This window comes from Armigeres subalbatus, chromosome 3, assembly GCF_024139115.2.
Source record: "Armigeres subalbatus isolate Guangzhou_Male chromosome 3, GZ_Asu_2, whole genome shotgun sequence".
Taxonomy (NCBI): domain Eukaryota; kingdom Metazoa; phylum Arthropoda; class Insecta; order Diptera; family Culicidae; genus Armigeres; species Armigeres subalbatus.
In genome coordinates this window covers 156361491-156384490 of record NC_085141.1, presented here as the reverse complement: position 1 = coordinate 156384490, position 23000 = coordinate 156361491, and the positions used below count along the sequence as shown (strand labels likewise).

At 41.0% G+C, this 23000-nt stretch overlaps 1 protein-coding gene across 2 annotated transcripts in view; it reads left to right on the top strand.

The window, feature by feature from the left end:
* The window catches only part of LOC134225134 (semaphorin-5A), a 659484-nt gene that overhangs the window by 77230 nt on the left and 559254 nt on the right, over nt 1–23000 (top strand). The window contains exon 2 of one of the 2 annotated variants that reach the window (XM_062704952.1): nt 3222–3271. The exons of the other annotated variant lie outside the window; for it this stretch is intronic. Coding sequence (XP_062560936.1) covers nt 3237–3271 — 35 coding nt within the window. The 5' untranslated portion in view covers nt 3222–3236. The remainder of the gene's footprint in view (nt 1–3221; nt 3272–23000) is intronic. 2 annotated transcript variants of the gene reach the window in all.

Below are 23000 nucleotides of genomic sequence, written 5' to 3'. Positions count from 1 at the left end.
CCCAGCATCACAATTCTTATGCTAAAATAAGTCTCCTGTCAAATTTTCAGCTAATTCGGATAAAATTTCGAGGTGGCTCAAGTCGATTTAGTGTTTTTGGGCTATTTTCAATATTGGAAAAAATCTAACAAGAGATATAAACGTCGAACACTATCGCAACAACATCTATACGGAAGCTTTTGGTGTGTTTTACAAGTCTTGTGAACATTGCGATTTGTTCCGTTCACGTTTTGTCCATGTTAAAGTGATTTTTAAGCTTTTAAGTGCATAAAAATACTGTTTCCCCCAAAGATCGTTGTTCTACAAAATTCTTGATTTATGACAAATGATTGTTAATTTATTATATTATTATTCCTCTTTTTCCCTGGAAATTTGAGTAATATAATTACCCATGTGCGATTTACCGTTAAATTCTTAAAAATCAGAAGCTTAACAATTGTCATAAATTTGCACGTTAGGATTCCTTCAAGCAAGTTGTTCGAACAAAACATAAATCAAATCATATGATATTTGATGCTTACAACAAACGGCTTCCAAATTTTGTTAGTTTCACCATATGTCTGCATGCTTTTAACATTGAGTGCATCGTAGTAACAAGTGAAATCAAAGCTCTTTGTTTGAACAACTTGTTTGAAGAAATCTCAGCGTGCAAATTCATGACAAATGTTCAGCTTCTGATTTTTAAGAATTTAACGGTAAATCGCATATAAGCAATTATATTACTCAAATTTCCAGGGAAAAAAGAGGAATAATAATATAATAAATTAACAATCATTTGTCATAAACTCATTAATTTTGTAGAACAACGACTTTTGGGGGAAACAGTATTTTTAAGCACTTAAAAGCTTAAAAATCACTTTAACATGGACAAAACGTGAACAGAACAAATCGCAATGTTCACAAGACTTGTAGAGCACACCAAAAGCTTCCGTATAGATGTTGTTGCGATAGATTTCGACGTTTATATCTCTTGTTAGATTTTTTCCAAAATTGAAAATAGCCCAAAGACACTAAATCGACTTGAACCACCTCGAAATTTTATCCGAATTAGCTGAAAATTTGACAGGAGACTTATTTTAACATAAGAAATGTTATGCTGGGCTGACCGGTTGAATTTTTGATACTTTTTGAAAACATGAAGAGGTCTAATCCACAATAATTGGAATATTATATTTTCAAAGCCTACCTTCCAAATACATCGGATTCTGTTTTTACACGATTTTGTTTTCGCTCGTATTTTTAATCGTGTGACTTCAATTTGCCTCCAAAATCTTTGCAACATGTTAAAAAAAACTAAATAATTCAAAGAAGAATCACATGGTTATTAATATGCATTAAAAATTTAGGATGGGTGAAAAATTAAGAAAATGTAAATCGTGTAAAAACTAAATCCAGTGTAGTTTATGAACCATGTAGCATCATTACAATTACCACAACATTCATGACCATTCGATCTATAACAGCACGAATTTAGAACAATTATAATAATAAGCAATTAACCTTATAAGTGGGATTTTATATGCGTTCACGTAGACTCATTCGTACCACTTATACACACTTATTTTTTTGCCAACATTTTTCGATTATTTTACCAAGATAGACACAGCCGCTGTACACTGCACACACTGCACCTACAATCTACATTCACCTAATTTCAACTGCATATAGTACGCAAATGGTCTAGGGACTTGTATGGACATGCTGGGTCGATTTCCGTTATGAAGTAGTTCTGAATCTGTAAATGTTGCTCACATTGAAGTTGGTCAATCGATTTTTTTTCCATTCTGTGTAACAGCATCCGTACTCCAACCGATTTTGCAAAAATAATGAGAGCCTGCTCAGAAACAGTAAAATGCTAATAACTTTGCCGGATAAACTAGAATCTTCTCGCGGCTTTCAGCATAACATTCTGCATTTAAATGTTATTAATTAACGACTGGAAAAATTGTTGCATGAAGGATCTGGCTTTCTCAGTCTATGGGTTGATCAAAACGGCTATATTTTGAATTATTGAACGTAAACCTACTCAGTCAACCGTTTTTTGTTTTAAAATATATGTCTGTTTTATGTTTTTGGGCATTAATCAATTTATTTTTAATGACCAAAATTGTGAGTCCCATGTTAAAATGTTTACAATTTCGTCCTACAATTATGTATATTTATTAGGTGGTACATACAAGAAGCCCAAAAACATGAAACAGACATATATTTTAAAACGAAAAACGGTTGACTGAGTAGGTTTATAATTGTTATGTGTTAAGTTAACTAATTGTGCAATGTGTTATTTTTTAGTAATTTTCCCTTGAAAAAGGCAGAATACATCCTGCCGAAACGTCGGGCAATTCAAAATATAGCCGTTTTGATCAACCCATAGACTGAGGAAGCCTGATCCTTCATTCTGCATTTAATTCTACAAAAACTGAATTATTATCATATTTCTACATCGTAAATGGTGCCATCTAACTGCTAATCACTGTTTTCCAATGTTTCTTCATACATTTTCCCATATAAACATTCAACATCCCGATGCTCTGGACTAAAATTTCCGCCAAATCTGTCAAACGATGACCGATTTGTCTGGAATTTTAGTCCAGAGCATCGGTACATCAAATAGAACGGAATAAGAGGGCATTTCATCAAAAAAAATTAGGAGAGCGACCATATTAATATTTGTATTTGTGTTTGTTCTGAAGATTACAGCTTTATTTCAAGTAGTTTCGAAATTACAGTCGAAGGAAAAACAAGCACGCGAGAAAATTTAGCATATTTGGCATTTTTGGCCAAAAGGAGGCTCGGGTTCCTTCTTTAAAAAAGTAGGCGTTTTCCCGGAACAAGGCGATAATGGTGGGAATAAAGCAATAATGGTTAATGTAATCCCTTCTTTAAAAATCAGTCATTGATTTCAAAAGTGAAGTCTATCTGTCAAGTCAAATGATGAAGCGCCAATAACAAAACACAATTACCCTGTCGTTATAATGGTTTTACCATTTTCGATTGTAAAAAAAAACTGTGGATAAAACTGGCAACTCTGAGCAAGGCCGGGTACATACAACTCCGTTTAAAAATCCGTTTTTTCGTAGATGTTTTAGCGAAAAATTAATTGCTAGACTGAAATTGTTAGTCAATGTTATACAAGGTAGAAATATGATTACTATATCTGAAAGTCTCGCTAATAAAAACAAAAAAATGATTACTAATTGCATTTTCTCTTTTGTTTACAGGTATGGTTCATTCAAATGTCACTGATACTGCCAAATGTACTGAAGTTTAGGTAAGCAAAAAAAATAATCAGAAGTGTATTTAAGTACTGTAATAAAAACTCAACAAATTCGTTAAGCTTATCCTTCATTGAAAGCATACCGTTAAAACGTCAACTATAAAAAAATGCTGCAGGTTTTCCAAAATTGTGTTCTTTGGAAATTAAAACTTTTAAACTGTAGATATTTCAACTATTTATACCGCCTGAGACATCAAGGTACACTCTGAAGTGATGTTTGCATACATTGTGCCCTGTGCAATCTCATGTCCGATTTGCAATCTTCTTGGTTTGTTCGAAAGCCTGGATAATAAGCCGATAAAATTTTAAAACAAATAATGTCGTTTTCGGTTTTAAAACCTGGGTCAGGTCCGACCCCGACTCTGAATAACCGAACGAAAAACGAATCAGAGTCGAGTCAGTATGATGGTATCAGTGAGAACTCAAGCTCTATCATCTGTTTTGTTTTCAGTTCACACTTTCATCAGCTGGCAGAAATAGAAATATTTTGTAAGATTTTATCTCTTATATTTTTTTTATTAGTGTTTATTTTGTTTTTTGTTTTATGAATTAAAGAGGGAAGTCATATTCTTCTGTTAATTGTTTAATTTAAATGACAATTAATCCATCAATAAATTTATGAAATTATTGGAGCTTGTAATGAATGGCGACCAGGGTAGAAATATTTCACAGTCAATGCAGTGAAAAACATGGATCTCAGTAAAATCTGCTGTCGCCTTCATCGCCGCCGTGGAAAGTGCGACTGGGTGCAGCCGAATAATCATTTCCAACACCGACTATTCAATTTCGCATTCAGCCACTCACAAGTCGCTCTGACATGCTGCTCAGTTCGCGCCTTACTGTATAACTGTGAGTGGCCCATTTAAACGCGTGGTGAATTTTTTCAATTTGCTGGGTGAATGTGTACATTTTGCTGTGGTAAATTTCATCTTCGCGGCGCTGTGGGTGATGTGAGTTCTGTTGTTTACTTTTCTGCCTCTCCGGGAATGTGAGGTTGTTTTCAAAGCAGGAAGAAAATAAAAAAATGATATAAAAAAACATCACCTTCATCCAGTGCTGCCGAATATTTACAACCCTGATGGCGACGGCAATGTGGATTGCTGTGAAGGAATTTTGGCGCTCTGGAACATTGCCGGTAATTATGCCACTCCGTGTTTCCCGATAAAATGTTATGCTGGTTACACCATTCAAATGGAACAGAACAAGACAATATGGAAACACTTTGTAAAAAATCCAATAGAAAATTTATTGAGACCCGCGATTTCGCCAAAGCTGCAAAAACCAAATGTACAAGAAAGACAAATAACTTTTCTCTACATAATTTTTCACTACATAACAGGAGATTCAACATAATAAATATAAATGGGGTACAATATGTCATTGTCGGTTTTTTAACCAATTACAACTCCTTCTCCACTCTAAAATTATACTCAATTCGTATAAAATCTGTTCCTAAATTTACATTTCAATCTATTTTCTGGTCAAGTATCATCTGGAGTGTTACTAGCTAGCAAATATACCCTCTACATCAGCGGTTCTCAACCTGGGGTACATGTACCCCTGGGGGTACCTTCGCTGGCCCTAGGGGGTACCTCGGACAAAAATGCGTAATGGCGGACATATTACAATTTCAATCAAAATTCATTGATGAAGTTTTGATTATTGTCTTCTTCCTCTTATTGGCATTACATCCCCACACTGGGACAGAGCCGCCTCGCAGCTTAGTGTTCATTAAGCACTTCCACAGTTATTAACTGTGAGGTTTCTAAGCCAGGTTACCATTTTTGCATTCGTATATCATGAGGCTAGCACGATGATACTTTTATGCCCACGGAAGTCGAGAGAATTTCCAATCCGAAAATTGCCTAGACCGGCACCGGGAATCGAACCCCCCGAGCAGCACAAGTCAGACTAAAATGGTTGCAGCAACTTGATTGTGACTGAATCCGGTGACATATGAGTTACTGTAACCAATGTGGAATATGTGTGCTGCTAGGGCCAGCAACCCTCAGCATGGTCTTGCATAGTAGCCGCGCGTCTTACCGCACGGCTAAGGAGGGCCCTGATTATTGATTATTGATTGTGTATTTTCTATTTCAAAAATATACATTTTATGTATATTATATATACATAATATGTAATGCGATCAATAAATCCAAATTGAATCCTGCCTTCCACAACCAGCACAATGTATGAAGGGCTGCGGAACAAAAGTTCAAACGAACAAAACGTCAAATGAACAAAATGATTTTTTTTTTCACTAAAACTCGGTTGCTTCGCTGCAAGAGGATTAGAAACATCCTTTTACGCCTCTTGGAAGCTTTCTTCCAAGCAGGTCCTTCCAAGCAGGGGCTCGGAAGCCTCCTTTCAAGAGCCATTATAGAGGTTCGAAAGCCTCTTTTCAAGAGGCTCAAAAGCCTCCTTTCAATGTGCCTAGAAGACCTTTTCCAAGAGGCTTGGAAGGATCCTTTCAAGAGGCTCGGAAACCTCCTCCAAGAGACTCGGAAGCCTTCTTTCAAGAGGCTCAGAAGCCTCCTTTCAAGAAGCTCAAAAGCCTTCTTTTCTAGAGGCTCAAAAGCATGTTTTTCTAGAGACTCAAAAACCAACTTTCAATATGCTCGGAAGCCTTTTTCCAAGAGGTTCGGAAGCCTCCTTTCAAGTGGTTAGGTTGCCTTCTTTCAAGAGGCTCGTAAGCTTGCTTCAAGAGGCTCGTAACTCTACTTTCAAGTGGTTCGGCAGCCTCGCTTCAAGAAGCTCAGAATTATTCTTTCAACAGGCTTGGAAGCATACTATCAAGAGGCTCAGAAGCGTTCTTTTAAGATGCAACGGAAGCTTCCTTTTAAGTGGCTCGAAAACCGCCTTCAAGAGGCTCGGCAGCCTCTCTAGAAAGAGATGCGGAAGCCTACTCTAAAGGGACTCAAAAGCTTAAGGTGATTATACAATCAGGCCATGTGGTGAATTTCAAATTCACCACACGGGTTTCTACTCCTATTATCAAAAGTTCAAATCTAGCGTAATAATTGTCGTACAATGCTGAAATTAAAGTCGATTGTTTAGCATGAGTAAGCAAATAATCTACGGATGTTTCATCCCCATGGGGGTTATGGTTCTCTCAATTCGTGCTCTTGAAAAATCACTAGAAAAAGCACGTGGTTTCCAAGATGGCCGATTTGTGGCTTTGTTGTATAACCACCTTAAAGGAGCTTCCCTTCAAAAGGCCTCGGAATTATGTTTTCAAGAGGATTGGAAGCCTACTTTCGAGAGGGGGTACCTCAAATCATGCAAAAGTTCGAAGGGGTACCTCTCAAGAAAAAGGTTGAGAACCGCTGCTCTACATGATGGATAATTAGTAAAACTATTATAAATAATCAGAAAAACGCATCATTTGTTAATGACAATATAGATGCCACTGCCTTATAAAGGGTTAATATCAGGGTTAATACATTATGTTAATATTCTTCAAACCCATAAACTTAAACAAGTTTTTCACAGAACTACAATAACGAATAAAATACACCCGATTCTTTTTTACACGATTGCGTTCAGTGTAAAAAAAGTTTTCAGATCAAAATGCATAAATACGTGTAAAAAAAGTTTTATGATTTCTCGATGAATCATGCAAAATGGAGCAACTTTGCAAAAATTTTGCATAGGATTTTTTTTACACGGCCGTGTAAAAAAAATCCGTGTAAAAACAGAATCAGGTGTAATGGTATGGACATTTTGGTATAAATAATTTCATAGCGGCAGATACTGCAGTACGCTATTTTCCCATTGAGAGAGTAATTATACCCAAAGTATATATTCGAATACATAACGTAATAGTGGATAAATAGCAGCTGCCTTTTCGTCACTGCATTTATCTATCACATTTTCAACAAATTGTTTGACCCTCATTTTGGTTATAACGGAGCTACCGTCTGAGGTAATCAGCAAAAACAAATATGTCGGTATCTGAATCCGTTTCACCATCAGAGAAACTTGAATACAACACACAATTAAAATATTCCATTTTTACGTGGAAGACAGTAACAAAATTGATAAATTTAACAAATGAAACAAAAACGATTTAAAGTCAAATACCCATCCGTTTTTTTCACGTTTTCATTTTCCTTTAGCGTAAACATAAACACCAGTTTGTGTTCGAATGTATTGGTGAACCTAGGTTGGATCTCGATAAATCAGCAGGGCGAACCTCATTCATTTTGGGTTGGAACGTTTTGACAGCTGTGAGAGCGGATCCGGGGCAGAACTAGGTTCGACCCAGCATTAACCGAAAACAACATAAGTGTGGGAACAAGGCCTTAAATATATGCTTTTGGCGTTGGACAACGTCTTACCCGAAGGTACTGGGTGTCAAATCAGAATCTAACCGAATCAGACCGTCATGAAATCATGTAAGATTTTGAACGAAAATACTTTGGATGGATTTTTGAGATTTATATATCAATCGACTCGGAAATTAGAAAATTAGAAATTAGAAATTTCAATTCGTAGTAGTAGTAAGTAGTAAAATTCTTCTTTATTTAAATCATTTTTTGTTCTACAATCATTTTATACATGTACAGTGATCGGCCGGCATGGCCCTCCAACTTCAATTTCAATTATTGTTATTATTATTATGCTATTACTTAATTTTTAAAATATAATGTATCATGACGGCCTTTAGGAGGCGCTGGTGTGTTTTTTTTAAATTTGATAACCTAACTACTATGTACACTAATATTTACAATACAAATTTGATAACCTAGATTGGAACTAGCGCCCTAATTGGAGCCTGATCCGAATGCAAGCAACGGACCCTAAACTTTTCTTTACACTCACCAAAGCGTTCATGTAAGGTTTTTATTCCGGCCAGACGGTGGACCTCGGATGTTCTTGTCCTGGGAGGGTGTTGAGGATCATCCTCAGGAATTTGTTTTGGACCCGTTGAAGTTTGAGGTGGTGGGTTTTAGCGCAGCTCTCCCAGACCGGCATGCCATATTCGATCACAGGGAGGATGATTTGCTTGTAGACAGCAAGTTTATTTTTCAGGGACAATGACGACCGGCGGTTGATCAAAGGGTACAGTAGTTTCAACAAGACGTTACACTTTGTCACCGTTTTGTCAACCTGTTGCCTGAAAATAAGCTTGCTGTCGAGGGTCAAGCCAAGGTAGCCGGCCTCATTGGCCCATTCCACAGTCGTGCCATTGAGGATGATTTTACAGTCCCCAGGCGGAACAAGTTTAGGGGATTTGGAGTGGGGAAAATGATGACCTGGGTCTTCGCCGCGTTGATACAGATCTTCCAGCTGGTGAGGTACTCTGTCAGGGCATCCAGGCCTCGTTGGAGTTTTGCCACTAGCGCTCTGATCACTCTACCGTTGTAGACGATGGATGTGTCATCTGCGAACAGAGACAGAATGCCGCCTTCTGGAGGTTCTGGCATGTCGGAGGTGAACAGATTGAAAAGCAGGGGCCCGAGGATACTGCCCTGGGGGACGCCTGCGACGATGTTGTGCGCATTGGAACTCGCTCCGCTGATTGAGACCCGGAATGTCCTTGCCGACAGGTAATTGTTGATGATTTTCACCAGGTAGCTGGGAAGATTGTAGCGTTGTAGTTTGTACACCAGGCCATCATGCCATACATTGTCAAATGCCTTCTCGACATCGAGTAAGGCCATGGCGGATGTTTTCGAGACAAACTTGTTCCGTCTGAGGACGTTGGTAACTCGGGTCAGTTGGTGTACAGTTGACCGACCGCGTCGGAAACCAAACTGTTCCTCGAGCAAGATGTTGAGATTTTCGGCAGACTCTAGTAACCGATGATGAATAGCTTTTCGAACAGCTTGGATAACCCTGAGAGAAGGCTGATGGGTCGATAACTTTTGGGAGAGGAAGGATCCTTCCCAGGCTTCCGGATGGGGATGACTTTCGCTGACTTCCAGGACGATGGGAAGTAGCTAAGCCGGAGACACTGATTAAAGATCAGCGAGAGGTGCTCAAAGAACGGAGCACTCATGTGTTTGAGCTCGAGATTCAGGATGCTGTCGAAGCCTGGGGCCTTCATGTTCTTCGACGATTTGATATAGGCCGTCAATTCGTCAGTTGAGATCTCCAACTCCTCCGAGAAGTCGTTGGGAATCAAATGGATGTTGTTAGCATGCTCGTTGACGGCTGCTTCGTGTGGACTGACGATGTTCTGCCCAAGATTGTGTGAGCTGACGAAGTGACGACCTATTTCAGCGACCTTCTCTGCAGGAGTTATCAAGCGATCCTTAGAGCCATTATTGTCTAGTGGGATCAAAGGTGGAATGGGCCGAGGCTTGGATTTTAGAATTTTGGTCATTTTCCAGAACGGCTTAGCATAATCTGGGAGAGTGCGGATCTTATTCGAGAAGTCGTTATTTCTGAGGTCCACCATTCTGGACTTGATAATTTTTGTGATTCGATTGCAGCGTGCCTTAAGCTCAGGCAGTCCAGTACGCTGAAACTGCCTGCGAGTGACATTCCGCAATCGAATCAAATCTTTGGTGAGTGTATCGATGTTTAAGGAGTTGCTTACCTGCCGAGCCGTCGGTACGTGTTGCTCTCGGGCCGCCGTGATCGCCTCCTCGATAGCGCACAGCTGGCGGTCGATACTTTCCGGCGTCTCCGGACGCACCTCGTAGTCGACGGTGTTATCGACGCACTGCTGGAAACGCTGCCAGTTCACTCGGTGGTAGTTCCGCCGTAACTGTTGGTGCCGATTGACCGAGGAGCCCAGTTCCGCCACCACCGGATAGTGATCCGAACTGAGCTCCTGGTATACAACCGGCTGCGAGACGTGGTCACTCAGGTTTGTTACGTAGAGGTCGAGCGTTGCGTGGGCACCGGACCGACTCAGCCGAGTGGGGGAATCCGGGCTCAGGATCGTGTAGTGGCCTTCCTCCATGTCGTTGCTCCAGATGGTGCCGTTTCGATTGCCGCGACTGTTGCCCCAGGCTTGATGTTTGGCATTCAAGTCGCCGGCAATGATATACTGGCCTTGCCTCCGCGTCAGCTTGACGATGTCCCTCCGAAGGGCAGCCGATGATCCATCGCCGGCTTTGGCCTGCGTTGGACAGTACGCCGCGATGAGCGCGATTGTGCCGACCGAAGTGGTGATTTCGACACCGATGGCCTCGATGACATTGAGCTGGAAGCTTGGAAGCAGACGACAGTTGATGTTGTAGCGAAGAGCGATGGCCACCACCTCCCTGGTCGGCCGGTCGAGTCGCACGATGCAGAAGTCCGGGATGTTGACGTTCACCTCCGGTTTTAGGTGCGTTTCGGTGATGAACGCCACGTCTATTTCCTTCTCCTCAAGGAAATCCTTCAGCTCAATTATTTTGCTTTTTAACGAGCAAGCGTTCCAGTTGACCTGGCCCACCCTAGTAGCCATTTTCAATGATGAACATGCCAAGAGTGAAAATCTGGTCGAAGCGGGTTTTGCAGCCGCGCAGCCGAGTGGCGAGCTGCGCGAAGATCGGCATCAGTTGCTCCGGAGTGTATAGCGGGGCAGATTCTTCCGGTGGGACGGCTTCGTTCTCCGACTGCCGACGGAACCCAAGAGGAGGGAGTGGAGGCCATTCGCTGGTGGATGGTGCCGACAATGCTGGAGCTTGGACCGATGCAGCTACCGCTGCCAGTCGCTTGTGCGGCTGTAGCGGTGGGAATATAGGAATCACACGACGGGGAGCCGGGATGGCTGGAAAGTTCACTTCGTTGATTACAGGAACACGGTTCTTCTTCGGAATGGTCCTGGTGGAAGCCTTCTTCCGGATTTCCAGGAACTCGGCTCGCTTTGGGCAGCCCTTTGTGGTGGCCCGATGTTTGTCGCCACAGTTGGCGCACTTGGGATCGGCCACCTCCATTTTGTCGCACTCGTCCGTCGGATGGGGTTCGCCACACTTGTTGCAGCGCGGCTTCATGCGGCAGTTCCTGGTGCCGTGCCCGAAATTGAAGCAGTTGGTGCATTGCGTGACATCGCGGTGCACTGGCCGATATCGCTCCCAGTCAACGACGGTGTAATTTATAACGCCAACCAGCTTCAGGTCCTTCCAGGTAGTGGAGCCGTGCTCCAGATGGATCAGGTAAAGCTGGTCGCGATATTTCCTCGCCTTGTCGTGACGAGCGATCTTGTGGACGGCTACTGGCTTCAGTCCGCAACTTTCAAGCTCTGCTTGGAGCTCTTCCTCCTTCATGTCGTGAAGTCCTCGCAGCAAAGCCTTGAGCGGCTTCGTGCCGGGGTGGTCATGAGTGTAGTACTCATACTTGTGGACCTCGAGGAACTCCACGACGGATTGATGATGGTCCCTGTTGGCCGGCATCACTTTCACGCCCTCGCTGCAGAGCCGAAAAGTACATTTCAGCCCCTTAGCGATCAGCTGGCGAATTTTTGGGCGTAAATCCGGCGGATCGCCCTTCACAAACACGGGCGGGCACTTCTCCTTCCGCTCCGGTTGCACCTGCGGCAGCTGCGATTGCTGCTTCTTCCTCTTTTTCGGTGGATTGCCAGCGTCATCAAGCAGCAACGGCGAAAATACGTTGCTCTGCAAAAGCTGCTTGGAGGGGTTACCCGCGCCTCCAAGAGCAGTGCGCTTAGGCACTTTTCCAGCGACCGAATCGGCCACCGAGTCTCCCATGACGGGTCCGGGAGAAAATAACGCCAACGCGACAGGCGAAAACGTAAACAGCGAAAGAACGAGAAAAAACACTTCGAAAAAATGCGCGAGCAAAAAAAAAAAACACGTCCGTACGTGTTGCTGTCTCGAACTGGAATCTCTGACGACCGTTGAAGCAGCCCGTCGTTCCATGAAATTTCAATTCTTGTCCTACCCAGTAAAAATATCAGAATCAACCGATCCCGTTCATGCATTCCCAACACGGACATCAGAATGATATAAGTCACGAGCCTTTTGACCCACCGTTTCATTTTCTCTGGGTATAAATAAACCTGTGTTTCGCGTCCGCGCGTCATTTCGGTTCGAGGATCCACGGAGCGGACAGAACGATGGCAGTGGCGGTGTTTGCTGCATCTGTCTGTAGCGGCTCAGCGGCAAACAGATCTTCGGCGTCATCGGCACTCCAGTAAAATTTTCTCGCATGGTTCGGGATCTGAATGTGTAGCAGTTGCCGCATGGATGACATCAGTATCAGTAATGTGAAATTTTATTGCAAGATACTGATTTGGTTTTGTTGCTCTTAGTGTTCGGAAAGGCGCTTTATGGATAATAATTCGGTTCTTTTCAGAACTACAATTTTACAAAAGAGAAGGTTGAGCCGAAAAAATTTGTCTTCAATGATCAATTTGTGATGACTGAAAATTTCCGTCCGTAGCAGAATCACAAGCGTGCATCAGAGGGAGAGACTGCAAAAATGTATTCACGTGCAGAAATGTACTTCACTGCCACAAACGCCAGCGGACAACAGATAGTCCGAATTCTGTGAACGAAATAGTGCAATAATTTCGAACAATGATTTGAAGCTCGAATCGGTAATTACCCTCTTCTAGTGATTATTGTGGCCCTGAAAAGCTTTCGGTTTATTCTCAGCGGCACCAAGCTAAATGTAACTCAAATGCTGTTGCCCTGTGAGAAACCAATCTGTATAGGTAGACATACTTTGATGTCCTCCACCAGCGCTTCCGCTCGCTGTTCTCCGAAACTGTTGCTAGTTCCTTGCGCTTTTCCTGCTTACGACCACTCATTTCGCAAGAAGTGAACGCGTCTAATTGCATAAATAATATCCTTACGTTGTCCAACGTATATCTTGCGGTCGTGTCTTGCACACGTTTCTGTTTTTTCTAAGGTGAATGTCTGCAGATGTCCGTTTCCCTTGCTCCATAAAAAATATAGACAAGGCCAAGTGCTTATATCGATGCGTAGTGTAGAGCAGCTATTAGCTCAGAATGTTTGCTCTTTCAGAACATGAACGCCCAATTAGTACATCTAGCTGCGAAATAAATTTCGAAACGCTTGTTGAGCAGCTAGAATGTCCGATCATACTTAGTACGGTGAAGGGAAGAATTTACTGGGCAGATTGAATTATTTTGGGCGTGAGATAATCCCTTAGCGAACTTTATAGCATACAGGTCTAGACCAAAGTAGGATTTCATATCTCGGATTTTATGAGTATTAGCATTAGCATTGAGCACATCGCACAAATTCGTAGGTGGTACAAACCTGAACTATTGTATGAGAGTAGCATCACTTTCATCCGTTACCACAGATATTGATTTGAGACTTATCACTCTTAGATGGAAGCAATGATCTCTCCAATAGTCGAGATCTGTCCTGGCCACGTTCTTACGAATGCTGAGGATGGAGAAGGATGGTTAGTTGGACACCTACTTCAGAAAGATGCAGAGGACTCTACAACCTCTCATAGGTGCCACGGGAGGTTTTGGAATTGTTAGTGTGGAAGGTTATAACAGTAGGAATCGTTTTGGTAGAACGTGAAACACAGAAAGAAATAAGATATGACTGCAAAGTTGCAAAGAACGAGCCTGGAATAAATCCCACGACCTCCTGCTTATAAGGCAGAAGCGGTAGCCACTAGACTACCGAGCTCGGTAAGATTTCTTAACCCGGATTGTGCTGCCAATAATATATCGATATTATTTGGCTTTGACAGTGATGGCACTAGATGACTTAGATGAGTATATATCACAATCGAACCTACATATCTTCATTTTTAAGAGATTTTTACCATGGTTTGATTTAAAAACTAAATAAAAAAATCTAACTCACGATGCAGCAAATTATGAGAGACTGATATAACTGATATAAAAATGATATGATTCGGAGGCATACGTCCTTTAACCGCAAATTTTAAGTAAGATATATCGGTACTTATTTTGTAAACAAACATTCTTTTATCGATTCCGTAGAATGCAAGCATTTTACTTCAAAACAAATTCCCATATCTGCTAGAGGAAACCCTTATCTGTTGGATACATACAGTGGTTTTCTCAGAAAATGAGTGCTTTATCAGGAATTTGCCCTAAAATGTTTGTTTAAAAAATAAGTTACGCCCAAATCGCAAATCAGTCCTGTTATGTATATATGTGTGATGCATTTTATGTCTAATCCTTAAGATACCAATTGTTCATAAACTCAGAGCAGCATTCCAGATGCAGTTTCGGTTGATTGGCTTGTGCCCTAAGGGTGCATCCGAGAAACCGACTCACTGGAGACGACCGCTACGAATGGAGGTTGCCTACGCTTAGGCCTCCTGTACAGGGTGTGTGGGAACGCTCAATGGAAAGCATTACGGATGGAGGTGATTGTCAGGCAAATAAGTACATAAGGTACGCGATCAATCTAACGAGAAAAAGAACCGTTCACTGCTATTCGAGCCAGTTGATTGACGTGAAATATGGGAAAGAAAGAAGTCCCATCCCGTGGATCTGATTTGTGGCTTCTGTGGATTTGAAATGCGGGGAAAAATCGTGGTGCGTTTATTCGAATGCTGACGGCTCTACGCCAATCAAAGTGTCTAATGCTTTTAACCGTGGACTCGTGACTAATCGAATAGAATCTGACTTTTCAGTACCCTACATTTCCAACGGGTAACAGTTACGAGCAATTGACGTTTGATCAATGGCACTATGCCTTGCTGTTATCAGTGCTCTCTACACTCATGTACGCACCATTCGAGTTAATTGCACAACATCTCCGTAATGACTGCGTATTTCCACGTTATCAATAAAAAATAAAATATTAAGACACCGAACTCGTCCATGTTCCCCAAGCCTGCTGATAAGATTGATAAGTAAGAACATTGGTCAAACTAAGACGTAGCGATGAGCACAATCGGTGCCACGATTTTGTCATCACCTGCCAGCCGATGTCTTGCTCGCCGTAAGTCATCGGCACGGAACCGGCACCGATTTGCGATTTGGAACAGGCGGTGAATTTTATTTCGCTGGCACCGATAACGATCGCTCGCTCGCTTCGGTATCATGGCTGCTTATCGGTATCAGTGGAACGAAACCAGCGCCGTGCAGTCTATTTTGAACCGAGGAGTGCTGACGCTTTGGGTGAGAATCGTGGCCACTGTATGACCTCGAAGTCACGATGTTTTGCAATTTGCAGCTGGCGACAATAAGCAAATAACGACGGGAGGTGTTATTCAATGGATGTTAAGCGATTAGTTGGTGGAGCTAGACTTGGTGTTGCCTTCGATGTGCATCCGGGAATGGTTCGATCGGTATCAGTGAATCTCATAGAGGCGATCACGTATTATTTGAATATTACTTAGTAAAGCTATGATATGATCCAGACTTCAAAATGTTTGGCAGATTGAGCGAAAAGGTCTAAGGAATGCAATACATAACTCATTATATAGGGTTCAAATTGAAAAAAAGTGAAAAAATTCACAAGAAGCGCTTCCAGTTCTGGATATTTCTGGATATTTCTCCAAAATAATTTCCTGAAAATTTGCCAGAAGAATCCCTGGTGAAATACACTGAGAAAGAAAATTTCGGAAATACCTTCAGAAGTTGCTTCTGAATTTTCTTTAAAGAATTCGTTTGGAAATTCCTGAGAGAAATTACGGCGGAATTGCGGCAACCGAGGGTATGGAATTCCTAATGGAATGCCTGGAAGAATTTCTGAAAGTATTGCTAAAGGAATTTCTGAAGGAACTTCCGAAGGCTATATCTTCATTTGCGGAGGACTTTTGAAGAAATTCCTTGTGGCGAGAAAACAAATTTACGATGGAATTCCTGGAGGAATTTTTGAAAGTATGCCCGAAATAATTGCTGGATGACAACCAAATTAATTTCTGAAGGTTTTTTTTTGGGAGAAAATGTTTAAAGATATTTCTGAACGAACTTTTGAATAAATGTATGCAATACCACCTGGATAAATGTTGGACAGATTCCCCAAGCAACTCCTGAAGTAAATTCCCTAGATATTTTTGAGAATATCTGAAGAAATATTTTGATGGATCGACTGTAATCCCGATATTTTTTTTTGCAAGTGTTAATTCCATGAGCATGAGAAAAAAGTGGCGTATACGCCATTTCACAAAAATGATGTTTAAATCATTGAGCTCTTTAACAGAAAAATTAAAAACTTGTATGTTGTAATTTGGTGCATACGTCACTTTTTCAGATTACGGCAGCATACTCCGTGATTGACTGGAACTTGTGAAATAGCGAATCCTATGCTCCATGTGAATGGAGCATGGGATTTGCTATCCATTCTCAATATACACGTTTCAGAAAGTCAATAACGGCGCCAGCCACGTCCTTACGGTCATATAGGAAAGGAAGGCTTATTAGTTCGATTCTAGTTGCTACTAGAAACCGAGAACACCTCTGCATCTCCACGATTGTCTTGGGATGAGGTATTGTGTTAATTGTATAGAATATTTTATCTGGATTCACTTTGGTGAGTGATACGATCTATGGGAGGGGATTATATGAAATTCAAATAAAAACGCGCATTAATTGATTTACTTTCCGAACAGTATATAGCAAAACAAAATATCTCGGATCGCGTGACCGTTTTGCTTACTAATCGAAATACGATCAATTGCGTAATCAGCACAGATGTAAATTCTCGGATCCCGCGAAAGTTATGCGTTCGATCTACAATCCGACCGCTCAGAATAAAACTAATACCCGGATCTGCATCCGATACGTAACACGCCAAATTACAAAATAATTGCTTCACTTTTCGACCACGTTCTATACGAATCACGTTTAATCCCAAAATAATTGATATACATTTCGACCGCACAAAATAAAACTAAACACCCGAATTCGCGTCCGATACATAACATGCTCAATCACGGACTAATTGCTTCACTTATCGACCGTCGTCCCATGCAGGAACGGGAATGGTTGACATTTCTTTTAACCATTTTTTCTTCCATGCAATAACAGAAAAACAAAACCACGGCAGCCGCAGCAACAGCCACGCCAAGCAGATGATAGTCAGCTCATGTTTTTTTTTTCTATTTTCTCTCCCCACAACAGTCAATGTTTTAATGTTCATTTCATTACTCCTTGCTCATTTTGAAGGAAAGAACGAATAAATAATTACTTTTGGATAGCACACGTTCTAGGCTTAGCGCCACATGTAATTAAACTCGATTCTGTGCTGTTTGCGCTGCGCACGAGCCGAAACAAAAAATCTCATGCAAATGCTGACCGCACGCCGGCACGACTCTAACGTAGCAGCAAACAAACAGTTTGCCTCATCGGCAAAAAAATGTCACGATGTCGCGTACATTTTTTTGGCAAACTGTTTCGGCTTGTTTGGTGCATGAAATTTGACTGGATAAAATGTAAATATTCGCATAATCAGAGTGTTTTAATGTACATTTCCCAACACTGGTCCCATGCGAATCACGTTCAATCCCGAATTCCATGTTTGTCTCGCCCAGAGCCAAGCACAATACAGACGCGCGATCCACCAAATATCATCAAGATATCTTTTCGTTTTCACGACTAATAACTACACTACACTTACTTGCTCGATGGCTACTGCAAACTATTCAAGATCGCGATTCTTTCGACAGGAGCGAAGCGCAATAGATGCGCATGAGCCACCGAACACAAGATACCTAGATATTTTATTATTTTCCTGGTGACTAAAACACGCACTGCACTTACTTGCTCGATGGCTACCTTTTTTTGCAAGTCTTAATTCCAGACTTCAAACGTTTTGTTTCACTACTGTCTGGATTTTCCGGATCTATCGTCCGAAATTTTCAAAAATGTTCCAGAAGGGTATTTGCACAGACATAACATATTGAGCATTCACTCATCAAATTCATCATTGTACAAACACTGTTTTTTGTTCACTTAGTTGGGGAAATCATGAACCATATGACGTTAGTGGGCAAACGTCAAACTCGAACAAATCCGATGTGCGCCCCACTTGTGACCGATTGGCCAACTAATGATTATTAAAAATTCCAGCAAATCAGTGAACAATAAGAATTTCATGAGTGTCATTTCTGTTTGTCTGTGGTATTTACTTGTTAATTCCATTGGAAATTCTTTCGTGGATTCCTTCAGAAATTCGTTTAGAAATTCCTGTTTGAAATCTAGTCATGTTGCTCTTCGGAAATTTCTTCCGAACTCATTCAGCAATTCGTTTGGTAATACATTTGGAACTTCCTCCAGGAGTTTCTTCTGAAACCTCCATAAATTCTTTTGGGAACTCCTACAGGAATAATTTGAAAAAATAAAATCCCCGCGTGGTTCAGCAGAAAGAAAAAGACATTTCAAACGGAATCTCTCGAGGCCTAAAGGAATTTTTGTAAGAGTTGCTAAAAATAATTCCTAAAAGAAGGTCTCTTCCGAAATTCCTGCAGAAATTCCTTTGAAAAACCTTTTTGGAAATCCTTTAAGAATACCTATGGAACCTATGGAAAACCTATCCGAAATTTCTTCAATTCATTTTCTTAATTTGTTTAAAAATTCCTTTGGAAATTGCATTAGGAATTCCTGCTAAAATTGAATTAGAAACTCCTTCAATTTTATAATGAATTGCATCAGCAACTATTTCAAGTTATTATTAAACATATTCTTCCAGTAATTCCTCCGTAAATCTAGAAAAAAGTCTTTGGATTCCCTTGAAATTTCACTTGAGATTTTTTCTAAAATTCTTTCGGCCATTTCTCCGAAAATTTAATTAGAAATTCCTTAAGACCTTCGGATTTTCCACTTGAAATTCTTTCGGGAATCTCTTCAGATATTCTTCGAGGAATCATTCAAAATTTACTTCAAGAGTTCCTTCGGAAATTTCATCTGTAAATTCCTTTGACATTTCCGTTAGAAACCCTTCCGAAAATCCCTTTGGGGTTTTTTGTTTTATTCTTTTATAAATTCCAGGAAAAAATCTTCCAACTAAATTTTCGAAATAATTCCTGCAGGAGAATTTTGTATGATTTTACTGGAATTTTCAGATGAACTCACAAAGGCCTTTTCAGAGGAGAGTCATTTTCTGAATGAATTCTCAAATAAATTTCCAAAGCAAAACCTGAAAGATTTTGCAAAGGAATTTCCAATAAAATTTTCAGATACCTGTTAGAATTTCCAAAGAATTTTCTAGACCTTTCCAGAAAATATACCAAAGTACAGGTATACCTCGATTATATGGACATTTTCGATGCAAAAAAGTCCATATAATCGAATTTTCCATATAATCGAAGCAAAAATTGTTTTTCTCAATTTTTTTTTTTTGTTAAACTATTAAAAAAGTCTTAATACAATGATAGAAATATCCATTTCTTGCCTTACAGTCTAATCCACATGTTTGAGCTCATTTTATGATGATTCAGAAAATAATGAGTTTTTATAAGATAACCTTTTTCCAGTCGCTAGTTTGCACATCGTTCTAAGATTACGTTAGTAATGAAGACTTACTTAACCTTGATGTGGACACAATATTATACTTGTTAATAAATTCTAAATACAGTGCCTACCTTTAACTTTATATGAATACTAATACTTATTAATACTTATCCTTAATCGATTCGATCGCAGCAAATTGAATTCGACAAAGATTGTTTCCCATAGTCTCCTTTTGGGAATTGGCCGAAACGGACTTACTTGGTACTTTATGAACTACAGCTCTTCGATGAACCTACGCCGAATGGAGTATCCTTCTCCACTGCACTCGATCCTGGGCCAATCGCTTCCAGTCGCCCTGAACATTGAGCGCCCTCAGATCCTCTTCAACTGCAAAAAGCCATCGTATACGCGGCCTTCCACGAAGCCTGCGGCCTCTTCCGGGTTCTCTACTAAATATTATCTTCGCTTGACGTTCTTCCGGCATACGAACAACGTGACCAGCCCGCCGGGGGTTTGCCGTGTTGAATAAGCTTAACAATATCCACATCCAGCCTTTTATTGCCTTATGGTACAACTCGTGATTCATGCGACGCCGTCAGACACCATTCTCCTGTTTACCGCCGAGTATTGTCCGCAGCACCTCACGCTCAAATACTCCATGCTTCATGGCCGTATAAAGCCGCCGGAAGAATCAGAGAAGTATACAGCGCGAGTTATGTTTTCGTTTGCAGACTACGGGATTTAAGCTGGTTACGAAGTCCGTAATAAGCCCTATTTGCAGCAGCAATACGCCTTTTCACCTCGCGGGTAACATCATTATCGCGCGTCACTAATGTTCCGAGATACACAAATTCTTCTACCACTTCAGATTTTTCACCATCCAGCACCATTTCGCTACCACCACCACTTATGAACCCACGTTGATTGCCAGCGACCATGTGCTTCGTTTTGCTGGTATTGATCGTGAGTCCAATTCTCGCTGTCTCCCTCTTAAAATGCACAAAAGCCTCTTCCACGACACGGCGATCAATCCCGATAATATCGATATCTTCCGCAAATCCCAGGAGCATATGCGATCTTGTGATAATGGTACCGCTTCTTTGCACACCAGCTCACCTCATCGCTCCCTCGAGCGCTATATTGAACAGTAGATTCGAGAGTGCATCAGTCTGCTTTAATCCATCTAAGGTAACAAATGACGTCGATATTTCATCCGCAACCTTTACACTTGATTTCGATCCGTCCAACGTCATACGAATCAGCCGTATCAGTTTCGCCGGAAAACCACGTTCAAGCATAATTTGCCATAATTCATTCCGTTTCACTTAATCGAACGCCGCCTGGAAATCAATAAACAGATGATGTGTCAGCAAGTTGTACTCCCGGAATTTATCAAGGATTTGTCTCAGGGTAAACATTTGATCCGTCGTTGATCGACGCTCATGAAAACCTGCTTGGTATTCGCCGACGAAGGACTCTACAAGCGGTCTTAATCTGTTGAACAGAATACAGGACAAAATTGTGTACGCCGAATTAAGGAGGGTTATTCCTCGGTAATTGGGGCATTTCAGTCTGTGCCCTTTCTTGAAGAGAGCTAGCAGGCAATTTCTTCGTCTTCCCATATTCGACATAATATGGTGCAGAACTTCATAAAGCTGCTCACTGCCATGTTTGAGAAGTTCAGCTGGGAGCTGATCCTTCCCCACAACCTTATTGTTTCTCAGCTCTTTAAGAGCTTTTCTAACATCATCTAGTGTAGGCGACTCCACAGCTTGTCTATCGTCGCTAATATTTATTCTGTTCACCGATGCACCGTCACTTCCACTATTCAACAAAGTCCCGAAGTGTTGCTTCCACCTGGCAGCCACTTCGGTTTTATCTGTCAGCAAATTCCCTTTTTGGTCGTTGCACATGACGGGAGATGGCGCTGTCTTTCTCCGCACGCCATTGACAGACTCATAGAACCTCCGCATATCGTTCTGCTCCATTTTTTACTGCGCCTCACTAATCACTTGTTCTTCATATTCATTCTTCTTCCTGCGGTGGGTTCGTTTTTCGGCTGCTCTTGCTTCCTTTTACCGATCTCTATTCGATCGGGTACCCAACACCAACATCCGGCTTCTGGCAACGTCCTTCTCGTCTGTCACTCTCTGACACTCCACATCGAACCAGCCCGTCCTGGGTCACTTCTGTGCAGTGCCTACCACTTCTATCCCATAGATAGTTGATGTTGTCGCTAACGCTGATTGCACTTATCAGTTCGTCGAGCTTATGGCGGTACTCAGCCGATACTCCTTCCGCCGACAATCGCTGGATATTGTAACACATCGTTCGCTGTGATTTTTCGTTCGATACAGTTGACAACCGTGATCGAATTTTACCGACAACGAGGTAGTGATCAGAGTCAATGTTCGGACCTCTGAATAACAACCGGGAAATGGCGCCCGTCCATCTGGTTGCAAGTTTCACCATTTGGGTGTCTCCAGGTGTGCTTTCGGATATTCTTTCATGCAATGTAGGTGCTACTGATGGCCATCTCTCTGGCAGCAGCCCCGAGTAGCACACTTGTTACATATCAGTCACTGTGACTCATATGTGACCAAATCCAGTCACATTGGAGTAGCTGCAAATTGATGTGAACTGTGCTACTAGGGAGCGAAATTTATTAGCCGTAGGTCATTGTCGTTGGTAGCGGAGTTCACTGCCCATGATTTCATAGTTGACGTAACCAACACCATCAATGTTGGGAAAACGCATTTTTATAAATTTTACCCGAATCATCATATCAATCAACAAAATACATGAACTAATCTGGCTAAAAGGACAATATTAGTAGGTATTTTTTGGCCGCGGGGAATTAATTATTATTCTTTTGATTGAAGTGGTCAGAATATGCATACGACAGTTTATGCAATCAAACAAACGTTTTGTGAAATGTTTGTTCTCATAACATGGCGTAAAAACCAGGCTACTACGTGTGGTTATATAGCGCTAAAGAATAATTGTAGTTAGTTCCAACGATTTATTGATTGAAGAAGGGGAATCTTTAAAATAATACAAAAAAATAATATAATAATATAAAATAATATAAAATAATACAAATCTGTATTATTTCAATACAATAATTGTATTAAAATCTTCCGAAATTGTATATGCCCAATTATTATACAGTTTCTGTAAGGTTCTTATGCAGAACTGTATTAAAATCTGCCATCCGCTGGTTGGGTGTAGATTTTGGTTCTGATATGCACTTTTAGAAAATATCCATAAATTACTACACTTTAGAGGAGGAATGGGGATTTAGATAAGTGTGATTTTCCATACACAATTTTGATATGCTTCTAAAAAAAGTGTGACACAAATGGCTAATCATTGCGTTACATAATTAAAGGATTTTTATTC